This window comes from Astyanax mexicanus, chromosome 9, assembly GCF_023375975.1.
Source record: "Astyanax mexicanus isolate ESR-SI-001 chromosome 9, AstMex3_surface, whole genome shotgun sequence".
Taxonomy (NCBI): domain Eukaryota; kingdom Metazoa; phylum Chordata; class Actinopteri; order Characiformes; family Acestrorhamphidae; genus Astyanax; species Astyanax mexicanus.
Window position 1 is genome coordinate 18,009,509 of NC_064416.1, and position 12,807 is coordinate 18,022,315.

Below are 12,807 nucleotides of genomic sequence, written 5' to 3' on the forward strand. Positions count from 1 at the left end.
GTATGTTTGGCCTACTGCAGTGAATGCGATTTCTGCCAGAGTTGGCTTGTTCACATAGACAGTTCACTTGTGTCATGTGTGTACCAGATATAAGTCATAAAAGGCTAAAATTACCACCCACAGTGGACAGTGCAGTGGGTGGTAATTTTAGCTTTCTTTGACATATATCTGGTACATACATGAGACTGTGGATCGAGGAATGGTAAATTACAACACAGCTTTGGAAATGAAATGTTCCATCCCTCTGGCACCCACTTATTACACCTCACTAAACAACTTGCCTTACTTTGAGCACGTTGACCAGTGTTTCATTTCACTCACAAGATACCACCTTACAACTTAATACAATTGTCTGCATTCCCAAGCCATTACCTAAATTAACTCTTCATGAACAGTTTATTTTCTCACATTCAGAGAGCCGTGAGTTTTGGCATGTCTGTGTATACACTTAAATACAAGTTATGGTTCCTTTAATGCTACTGTTGTAGCATGTCATTCCAGATGTTATCTCACTCTCTCACTCTCTTTCACACTGACCTGCTTCAAATGCTCACTTGCCGTTTAAATTAAAGCTCTCCTCTACTGGACCAGAAACAATACACTGGGGGCATTGCCCAGGTGGGCATACATCGCACACCACAGATGGTGTGTGTGTATTTGTCTCTTTGTTTTAAATGGTTTGGGCTATCTTCTAGTGAGTTCTAATGGTCTGTTCTTGTTTTGATTATAAGAGCTCAAGCTATAAATGTAGTCTGGAGTTTTCATTTTTTTACAGAGACAAATGGCCTTGTTTTGAGTCTGAGCTCATGCTTGATTTGGCAGAACTGATTTTCCGATATCTGTCAGAGACGGGACGTTAGTTTCTGGGAATGGGAACTTTAAAATGGTTGTACTGACTGAACTCTGACCCCTCAGGAGCAATCTGTAACTCTTTCTCTTTCCAAACAGCCTCAACTGACCATCTAACATTAGCATGAATGTTATTCATAATTGTATGCTTCCAGTAAATAAGCTGTGTATTCTTATTAATTTCTGAGGTATTTAGAGACAGGCTTAAAAGGATCCACGCATACAGTTAAATGCTGTCGAAGAACCATATTTAATTCCACAAATAAGTATGTTTTGGCAATAATGATTATAATATCTGATATTTGTCAGAGAGATGGAACACTAGTTTATGGAAATGCTAACTTAAAAAAGGATGTACTGACTGAAATCTGACCCCTCATAAAAAAAAAAAACTTTAAGAAATCTCTCTCATTTCCTCACTTGCGCTTATTATGCTGCTGTCTTTGCCATGGGAATCTGGGAAACTTGACTTGTGGACTGTAAAATTCCGTCTGAGGGAAATAAAAGAGATTCCCTCCAAATCCAAATTCTTTGCCAGCTCAGGGAACAAACGTGTGTGTGTGTGTGTGTGTGTGTCTGTGTGTTATGTTCATGCTTCAAGTGTTGGTCTCTTGTTGGTGATCATTTTTTATTCCACATGATCAGCACTTTTCTTCCTAATAATAATGAACCACGTGAATCACGAACTTCTTGAACTGTGTAACTTGAACTGCGTAAGCTGTGGTTTAGAGCAGAATTCCTCCTAATCAAAATGTTTGAGGAGTGATAAATGTCCAGTTAAACCATATGCAAATATTAGTACAGTATCATATTAATACTGAACATTCTTAAGCTTTTATATAGCTGTCCTAAATCTCTTCTTGCTTAGATGACTGGCACTGTAAATATTTGTGGGAATGCCTTATTGTACATGCATTCAGCACAGATGTGCACACATATAACTTGTCTAACTCCTGTAAAGATGTATTGCCAAAATATTTGATTTCCCCCCTTTGTTTTCTGGAATGATTTAGCTCCATCCAATATTTTTGTGATTGGATGATGAGTTGGGATTGAAAAGGGCTGCTGAACATCTAATATCCTAAACTCATGCTTTTGTTGCTGAATGCAATCAGATCTTCACAGCAATGCTCCAAAGTCAAAAGGACAAAAGAGACAGCTGTTTCAATACTTTTGTCCACATATGGTACAGTTACCCAAATTTGTCAATTTATATATATATATATTTCATTTTGAAAGACAAGGATAACTAATATGTTGTGTTTAGCTTACTGTATAACGACTTCCAGAACTGGATTGTTTAATATATGGATATTGATATAAATTGCATAACCTTCTAGTTACAGAGCAGCCCATTTAAATGATGTTTATAGGCACCCAAATACTGAGTTTTAAATACGACGGGCTACTTCACCTCACTAATCTTTTTTAGCTAATTCTAATCCTAAAATAAATGTGGGGGTGTTCTAACGTTTTCCTTTCAAGGCAGTTGCATGTTTATATTTCTGTTCATTCAGTTTTACATATAAAATGCTTTTCTTCATTTTCATTCATTTAGTTATATTGCATCATTCTAGCAATATTATCTTTCAATATTGTTCAAGTTAAGCTTGAATGGCCATATGTTTAACCATATTACAATGCTCTATCTAGCAATATATCACTACAGCTAGAATTGAAAATCAGTACCCAGACATGATGCCAAGTCGTGAGAAAGGAGGGAGAGGACTGTGCTGGGTTGTTAGGGATTACTGTGTGGGCTTTTGGAGGATGGGGGAGGAGAGATGCTAATAGAGGGGGTTATTTAGGACCCTTTTCTGTAGGACGTGAGGAGTGGTAATAAAGACTGAGCTGAAATTAAGGCTGGAGACAGAGTGTCTGTATGTCTGATCCTGGATGGCAGTGTTTGTGTTGGGTGGTGACATGATAAAAGTATGCGTATAGGTGTGTGCGTGTGTGTGTGTCAGTCTGTCTGTCTGTGTGTATAAGACATTGACAGCCACATTGTGAAGAATGAGGGAGAGTGACAACAGCATGCTGCCAGTGAAAGGGGTGTTCGAAGGAGAGCGGTGGGGGTAATAGACCCTCCTGCGGAGTGTAAAGCGTGTCCAACGAGGAAGACAGAGGGTCAGATGGTGGAATAGAGCGCCAGCTGCTCCATCCCTCCCTCCCTCCTCCCACCTCCCTGTCCCGCTCTGTCCTGCTCTATCCATACTAACAGCCTCGCCACTGCAGGGACAAAGAAGAGCCAAATAAATGTAAATCTCTGACCTCTGAACATATTTTAGTTCATTCTTTTTGATTTCCCTCATTTTTCCCTTTTTCTCTCCTGTTATTTAATGTTTTATTGGATTATTGTATTCAAAGTAATTGCAATTTACAGGATAATAGGACAAAAAAAAAAAACACATTTATTGGTAGCACCAGGAATAAGCACCAGTGTTATAAGCAATAAAAGATTCTATGAAATAAATAAAGCAATATATACAGAAGTAAAAGAAATGTTACGTAGCTACAAGTCAATCAGATTTAAATATATTATTCATTCTTTTTAGAAAATTAATCAATGTAATATGCTCAGACCTTTTTTGAATTTACCGTGATTTAAAATTGTATTTAAATGTAAATGTATTTAATTTTATTTGTGTTTTATTTCTTTAGAATCTTTAACTCTTTGTATACTCCAAATCAACTGCAATATATTCTTAATAAATAAATCTACATTGCTTTTTAAAAGTAATGTGTAAATGTATTATTGCTATTATATTGGCATTATATCATTGGCATGGAATGACAATATCTTTTATTGCAATAATTTCTTTTCAATAAGTCATCCAAAAATTGGTTATCGGGACAAGCATATTATAATTATATAATTAAATTAAATAATTATTAAGTACAAAAATATGAAATTATGATTATGAAATAAAATTTAGTCTCATTCAAATGTAACTGTGCAGTTGAACTATTTACACCCTGTTTGCTCCTAATTTCCATAGCTTTAGTTCCCTCCTTTATTGAATCCCACCTATTCCTCATCCTCAGTACAGAATCACTCCAAGGTCATGGAGCACTCGTGACTCTTTCAGGTTTTTGTCTGTTTCCTGTTATTGTGACCTGGTGATTTTTGCCTTGTGGATGTGTGTGTGTCTCTGTCTCTGTGTGTATGTGTTCAGTACAGTTGAACAGATAAGTGTATTGCAGAGGAGGAAGCTGTAGATTATAAATGTCTCTCTGGGCAGTGTTTTTTGGTTTGGCCGCTGATAAGGCCATTATATTCCAAACTCTCTGAATAAAACTTAAAACTTGTTTGAGGGTAAAGCCTATAAATGACTACCGTGTAGTTTTGTGTAGAGACCTTCTAATATTCATTTTGGCTTGTATGTTGTGTATGTGTAGGTGTGTCAGGCCACTCATTAAGAGCCTGTGTTAATCATTGTAGCATTTAGAGTCACACATGATATCCAGACCCTGACAGATAACGGCAGATACCATTCCTTCTGGTGTCATGTTAAGAAAACAGCTGAACGGAACAAACAGTACAGGTTTGAAGTGAGATGTTCTGTTGGTGCAGCATAGCATTTAGGAAGCAGGGATTGATTAGCTTTGTTAATCCTAACTTAACATTACCTGTTCCAGATTTTTTACATGTGACAAACTGCATGTCCAACTATTAGAAGTGTGTGTGTGTGTGTGTGTGTGTGTAATATGGCAAGCAGATGTCATCTTAAAACCTTCAAGTCTTTACATAATGAGTGTGTAGAGCATTTAACAAGCATTTCCTCTCCAATAATACCCCTCCTTTTGTTGATTACCTGTCTTTACTCTATAGGAATGACCTTTCTGTTCCTTTCTATAGAAGAGTTGCTCTCATGATTTAATTGTATTTAGCAACAGTGACTGTTAGTAAAGTCAGTATGTATCCACAATTATTGGATGGAACATCAGCAATGTGTGGTGTTTTATAACATTCACATTTATACCCCACACATACTATTTTATTGGCAGTGCTTCTCTACAGTGACTAGACAAGCTGTGTGTGTGTGTGTGTTTGTGCATTTGCACATCTGTGTTCACAACAAGTTCAGCTTAATGTAGCTGAATTCATTAGAAGAGGTGTCCACAAACATTTGGACATGGGTGTAGTTTTCCAGACAGAATTTTGAAAGAGAAATATAATTGATGACTAGGCTTAATACCAGTCCAGGAAACTGCCCTGTAGTGTATGTGTGTATGGAGAGATTTAGGCCGTGATCACCTACACACTCTTGAGCTTTTTAGTCTCTAAGGTGGTTACAGTTAGAGATGAGTGTTCAGAGCTACACATTGCAGCTCTGTAATTAGAGGCTACACATGCTCTTTATTAAGAACATCCACTCTAAACACACACACACATGCACAGACGCAGAGGAAATGGTTGCACAAGCTCTCTGAGTGTATTGAAAATGTTCTCTGTGTGCCGGCCGGGTGGGTGAGTGGAGGAGGGCCAGCGGTCGTGAAATGCTTCTTATAAACGGAAGAGATAAGATCGTATGTTTATTACCTGTTGACTCATTGTGGAAGTGTTGAAATCTGTGGTTTACTCTAGAACGGATGCTTAATCGCCTCGTCACTCTCACATGAAAAGCAATAGAGTTCTGAAAATATTCTTTTTCCACTTCAAATTCCAATTATGCTTCAGTTCATTAAATAAGAAAAGTTATGGATGCCCCGATGTGGGAACTATGGGCTAATACTGATATCCTATATTTTACATATATGTATCTGCTGATACCTATATACTAATTTATAACTTGCAGAGGGACTAGAAACCCCAGATTAGCTTTACCTTACATTAACTTTGCCTTGCATTTTAGCTTTCAACCAACTACATGCAAACACTAAAATGAAAAGTGTCTCCTGAGAAATGTGGTTTCGTATTTTTTGATTTTGTTTTTATTTAGCTAACTGGGCCTTACATATAATAGTCACAGCTGTAAATCATCTTTTTTAAGTAAAAAAGATCTATTGAAAATAATTTCAAAAATTAACGAATTGGCTTACATTTTTACGATTTTAAAAGTGCACAGCCAGCGTCGGCTTATTGTAGTAGCATGGCCAGCATTGCTTGCTTCTTTTCCATACTTGCTATAGTATTGATTGTATTTTTTGTTTTTTAATTACAGATAAATCTTTAAAAAAAGCTATTGTCGGCCCATACCTATATAATTCCTATATTATTGTGCATCCCTGGGAAAAAAAATTAAAGATTAAACAGATCAGAAAACCAAATTAATGTTTTAAAGTGGCTAAGTCATAGTCCTAACTTGAACCATATTGAGAGGCTGCAGCAAGACCTTAAAGGTGCTAAATCTGCATATCTATACTATAGCAGCAAACAACAAAAATAAAGAATGTAAAGATGTAGTGAAGTTAATGCGTCCTGAGCAGAGAATTAAGTCTCACCTCCTCTGTGTGAGTTGTGTCCTCTGCTCTTGTTGTGTTCATAGCCAGTTCAGCTCTGCATGCATGTAAGTCCTGCCCTGTGGAAATATAGGCGCTTTTAAGAAGTTTGAAAGTTTAGTGCAGGACAGATGTGATGCTGCCAGAGAAAGCAGCTAGGACCTGCAGAAATGGAGCAGGATAACAGCCTGTTTAACTGTCTGGCTGAGCAATTAAAATTCATTAAAATTTGGATGATGTAAAACATCATCAGATGTACAATATTAGAAGAAAAAAAGACGTGGCAAATACTTTCTCATAGCGCTGTAGTAGTGGTTTGAGATCATTCACCATTGAAGAAAAAAAGTATTATAATTAGCCCAGCAGAGCTGAGAAAAAGGAAAGCTACAGTAAGGGCCAAGGTCCAGCCTCAGGGCATTTTCTTTTGTAGCCTAGGGCATTTCTTGTGAATAAATCATAAAAGCTGGTGGTTATGATGAGAAATGCTCTATAAATGGGAGCATGTTGCCTGCTGCACCTTTTGTAAAGAACTTCTCTCTTACTCTAACTTACTCTAAAACAAGGCTGTGTAAAAATGCTCTGTAAAAAAATTATTAGTATATTATATTTTGGAGGTAAGCTCTAGTCACTGAGCTCAGTGCTGCTGTTTGCCAGTCTTTGTGGATCTGCGTGTGGGTGGCTTATGTCTACCTCTAGTGGGCAATGTGTGACATTACAGTATTTCAGTAACACAGGACAGAGAAGTACAACAGAAATAAAAGATCACTTAAATTTTTTTATTTTTTTTATTTTACCAAATTGAAAACTTCTAGCATATAATCAGGAGGAAGATGGATTATCCAAAAACAGTGTTTAAAATATGAACTTGTTTTATTTGCATTATTTGAGGTCATAAAGGCTCTGCATATTTTTTGTTATTTCAGCCATTTCTTATTTTCTGCAAACAAATGCTATAAATCACAATATTTTTATTTTGAATTTTGGAGAAATGTGGTCTGTAGTTAAATAAAACAACAATGTTCACTTTACTCAAACTAATTATATATGCAATATATGGACACAAACCATTACTTTTAATAGAACTGAACCCTGGGTCTTCTTTATTTTTAAAAGTTTTATTGCAGGTCATAAATTTAAGTATGTTTAACATGTACATTGCAATTCCAATGTATGAATATTACAAAAATATTACATTTATTTATGTACTGCTCTTAAAAAGGAGTGAATGACAATAATATTGTTTACTACAATTTTTTTCGAACAATAGTTTACAAAATGTTATTGCAAGAGACCTATTAACAACTGTATAAATAATGTGTGTATAAAGAATGATAATTTTCTTTTATAATATGTAGCATATATCCTATATAATAAACTCTTTAGTAAATTATCACAATAAGTGTTAACATTTAAGAACCAAAATATTTATTTAGTACTGACTTTAATGGTTGGCTGGAAAGAAGTTACAGTATGTTTTAAATTAGCTGGGCTGATTTCCTATCTCAAACGGCTGGATTATTATTTATTTAGTTGTAAGATCAGTCTTCCAGATTAAAAGATATAATAAATTAATAAAGAAAACAAAATACTTCCAAAGTTACAGTGGTTAAAAACGGCCAGCCAATCAGAGTGCTGGGGGGCGTGGTTTGTGTGGTGACGCGCAGTCGGGCTGAAAAGCGGCGGTGTTTATAGTGTTTCCCACTGAAACTGAATCTGAATCAGCAGCAGCAGCAGCAGAGCCGGTGTGGAGCTCCACTCCCTCAGTGTTACTCAGACTAACAGAAATACATTCACCTCCGCTCCAGGCTTTCTCTTCTCTTTAGCTCTTTAACACTCAGACACCATGACCACCATGTTCAGGTACCCAGTGTTTCCAGTCCTGCCAGGTGAGACTTCAGATTAAATTTTCCTTTTTATGTCTATCTTGTTATTGTGAAAAAAAAAAAACACTTTTTCTGTGTTTTTATGATATTTTACTTATAGAAACAGTTTATCTGTTTGCTGGTTTGGTGTTTTACATTTGGTGTCATTTTCTAATAATCACATTATAAAGTTATATACTAAAATGACTTGTCTAATGCATTTGTAACTACATAACTTTCTCCCTTGGACATTACTTCTTCTTTTTTGCTTATATTACTTTGGCTAATGAGTGTACACATACCTGTGAGTATGAGTGTATACTTGGAACTTTGACAGGTACTGTACAGGATATTGTACTGTTGCATTATTTCAGATTTTTATTTCTAAATAATACCTATAATAAAACAATAAAGGGGTGGGAATTGTGATAAATATTGTTATTGCTGTACACAAAATAGTTTTCTTATCATACTGTGAATATCATCAGGGCTTGAAGACCAGTCATAAACTGGACATTTCATTGCAAGGAGTGGAATTAGTCTTGTTTAATTGAATAAAATGCACATTTCTGCATTAAAGAAGAAAAATCACTATAATGATATATAAGTAGTGTATAATATATAAATAATACTTTTTAAAAATCTGTCAGTATTGATATTTTTTTTTTTCATGTCAGAATAATAAATATTGTGCATTTTGAAAAATGTCCTTAAATATATCTAATTATCTGTACATCTGTAAATAAGTAAGGTATGTCATTTTCTATGCCCCTGAGTTATTGCTTTTTAAAATGGCTTCAGTAATGTGTGTCCTTCCTTTTGGGATTAGTAGAGTAATCTATCTATCCACTCTATTCATAGGTATCTATCTGTTTTATAATGGATCAGTGTTTTAACCTATTCCTAGTGGTTATTTAATAGACATGCACATATAAGTACAACATGTACTATCCTTATAGAGCAGCTACTGTCACACACAGAGACACGTACACATCATTAAATCATTATGTTGAAGCTTATTTATCTAAAATAATCAAATCAGGCATGTTTATGATTTCCTTCTGGGCTGAGATCCAGAGCGTATGTTGTTTTGGAGCAGGCGTGAGGTTTATGGACTGTTGTGGGAACTGCACGTTCTGCTGCTGCTTCGTGATGTCATTGTGCCTCACGCCCTCTTCCTCTCTTCAGCAGCTCCAGCTCTGGTTGCATAACTGTGCTCATTAAATATTCTGTTCTTTAGCATGTTTCTGTGCTGCTCAGTCTGATGAGCTGTTAGATCAGAGAGTGTGGGGTTGATGCAGATCTGCTGAGAATGACTCACTCAAATCTCTCAAACTTTTCTCTGAATGTGAATTACATAAAAGTCTGTCATCAGTAGATGAGGGAACGTTAATACTCTTATTATCAGCGTTTGAGTTTATTAGACACTCTAAATCTGTGTGTTAATTTAATGCTTCAAAATGAATTAATGATTGTTTTAGTAACTTGGTATTCAGAAGAGTTCACTTCACTGATTAGACTTGGGCAAAAGTTTTATCAGCATAAGGATTTCAAGTTTATCTCGTGTGCTTTCTCTTTCTAATATTCTTACTTTTTCTTTTTTCTATCCTTTTATTATTTCTTCCTTTTCTTCTATTATTAGTTTTTCTTTCTTTTCCCTAAATTCTGAATGTTGTTTTTATGTGTATATTCAATTTAAATCTCCCTGTCTCTGTATGTATTCTACTACACTGTCTTTTTCTCTCTCTCTCTCTCTCTCTCTCTCTCTCTCTCTCTCTGTCTCTTTCTCTCTCAAATTCTGAAACTCTCAAACTTTTGAACAATTGGTCAATTAAAATATCTATTTCTCTCTCTCTCCATCTCTCCCTCTCTATTAATATTTAAATATCTTAATTGGAATGACCTGTAATATGAACAAAATTGTCAAATCATTACAACAAAATTAATGTTAAAAAGAAGTGATGCCAAAAGTATTAAACAAAGTTATAAAAAATCCTTAAAATAACATTTTTGTCTTTCTTTCTTTTTTTTGTCAGGTCTGGATCAGTCGGAGTTGACGGAGAGATTGCCTCGTGTGCGGAGCATCATGGCAGAGCCGGATTACATGGATGGAGACTGTGACGAACTCATTAAGCCCAAGAAACTCATCAACCCTGTGAAAACCTCCAGAAACCACCAAGACCTACACAGAGAACTCCTCATGAATCAGAAGAGGTAGAGCCCCAATGACCTGTCCAGCAGGCCATTCTTTCCTCTCCCTCTCTTTCATTCCCTAAAAGATCTCCCTCCCTTTTCTGCATTGTTTATTTACTTTTTACCAGGCCTACCTGTTTCTTCATCATAGTGATCAACTTTAAACTCCTCTATCATTACCATCATTATCATCTGTGCACTGCTGATTTAAGGTGATGGCAGTGGTTCATTTATAGCAGGTTGGCAAGGGGGGAATCTTATCTCATTACATCTTGTTCATGTATAAAATTAAATAAATGGCATACTTAAGGCCTCACATTTCCCTCAGAATTACAGTTGAAACGTGAGTTCAGACAGACTTTGTGGTATTCTGACACTGTTAATCAAGTCTACGCACAGCTCACTGTGTCATTGCATCTTTGAAAAACGGACATGCATACACACCATAAATGTCATATCCACACTGAAGAGTTCTTCTGAGCTATGAGACCTGGATGGAAAGTTCAGACCCCTGATGTAATCGTGTCTGCTGGCAGGTCTGTTTGTACTGTTCTGTCTCCAGGCAGACTGAAATCAGGAAAAAACAGATAAAGACATGCCAGAAATGGATGTTCCTTGCCCTCCCTCTGTCCCTGTGTCTCTTGATGTTGATGTGCTTTGATATTTAATGACACACACACTGTTGTGCAGTTGGTAGGTGTTATAGTGCCTGTCTGTCTGTCTGCCTTCGTGGTTTCTTTCTCACCAGACACACACATGCCATGTTTGTTAACATCAGGCTTACATAACTTCAATGCACTCACCCCATACCCCCCGATGCTTTGGCTGTAATTGGTAGAGCATAAAGAGCTGCCTCACTCCCCAGTGGTTCAGTATTATAGTATTGCATAATATAGAGCAGGCAGGGGGGCCCCATGCAGTAACTGAGTCTTTAGCAGATCAGCTCATCAAAAATCTAATTTTCATCCCTGCGCGGTCGTGTAGAACGGTGGCTAAATGTTTGCGAGATTAGTGATGATATTAATAATGATTAAATGATTTCATGAAATTGTTATTTTGGTGATTTAATGATACTTACAAAGTGGGAATTGTATAGGGGGGCATAAAATAATTACATAATAATAATAATAATAATAATAATAATAATAATAATAATAATCCAATAAATAAATAAATCACAACCTCCAATACATACTAATTAAGGAGTTAATAAATAAATAATTGATAAATAGTGTATAAATAATGTATTATTGTCAAAGTTACGCTTTATTTAAAAAATAAAATAATTTGCCTAAAATAGGGCTACATATATGTAAAATAGGGCTATATATAATTAAATCAGTTAATCTTTTCAACAATTGTATTTGTCATTTGTATGTATTAAACACTGCATTAATAATGTGAAAATGCATTTCTGTGTTTTTATTTTAAAGGAAGTAGTTCATACTGTATTTCTTCAGCTACTTTGCAAATGTGTTTTGGTAAATTTAACCAGTTACAGGTAATACATGGCCTACAAGAAGAGAACAAATCATTAAATCTAATTCCTAAGTTAACATTTTTTGTATAATCATTAAATAGTGATTAATTCTACTATGCTTTATATGTTTTGTGTATCAATAGAATGTCAGAATACAGACAACACATTTTTATGTTTTAATGAGTTCAATAGCCTGATTTAATCATTGTGGCATTATTACAAGTAGTATTTGAGCCACCCTCACTGCTATATTTTTTGATTGGAGGATAAGGAATATTTCCACTGTCTAAGTGGCTTTAGATCCAGCAGTGATGCTTGCAGGGATGCAGAGAGATGAAGTGTTACATAAGCAGGATTACAGCATCATCTCCCTCCTCCCCTCCTCTCAGTCTCACTCTAACTCTCTCTAACTCTCTCGCTCTGTCCCTCTCTTTTTTCCCCCCTTCTTTTCACTCTCACACCTTTTCTCTCCCTCCCTCGCCCCCTCACTTCTCCAGTCCAGGAGCAGGGAGATTTTCTTCTGCGTATTAATGTGATTACAAAACCATTTCTGCTGGCAGCACTGCAAGTGAAGAACAACAGAGCGATGAGACTGATGGAGGTCAGGCTATATATAGGACAACGTATTGCATCATATATTAGATAACATCGTGGATGAGGGTGGACTGCAGATGTTTACGTAATAAAGGTTTTGACCTCTGGCTGGCTAGTATTGTGGTCTGCATCTTTGATGTGTGCAGTCGGAGAAGACTGATGATGCTTGAGGGAGTCTGGCTGAAGGGACTGGGTATGCTCTTACTCTGTACTGTTGCATAATCAATCTCTGTATGATTTACCACCCACATATTCACAGAAAGTGCTCTGCTCTAGTCATGCAGAACGCCTTTAAAAACAAAAAACATTCTGTTAAATTCTTCTTAGAATATCTGATGAGAGGGGCTTTAGTATGAATGTGAAACCCCTATAGCTTCTAATCTGATG

General features: G+C 36.0%; 1 protein-coding gene across 2 annotated transcripts in view; it reads left to right on the forward strand.

Annotated features, from left to right (window-relative positions):
- Window positions 1–12,807, forward strand: part of fam107b (family with sequence similarity 107 member B) — a 34,810-nt gene that overhangs the window by 16,043 nt on the left and 5,960 nt on the right. Inside the window, exons 1-2 of one of the 2 annotated variants that reach the window (XM_007250963.4) lie at window positions 8,006–8,177; window positions 10,190–10,367. In XM_007250963.4, the coding sequence (XP_007251025.1) occupies window positions 8,135–8,177; window positions 10,190–10,367 (221 nt within the window). In that variant the 5' untranslated portion in view covers window positions 8,006–8,134. Of the gene's footprint in view, window positions 1–8,005; window positions 8,178–10,189; window positions 10,368–12,807 lie in introns of those variants that run through there. The other variant, XM_007250962.4, reaches the window with a different exon arrangement.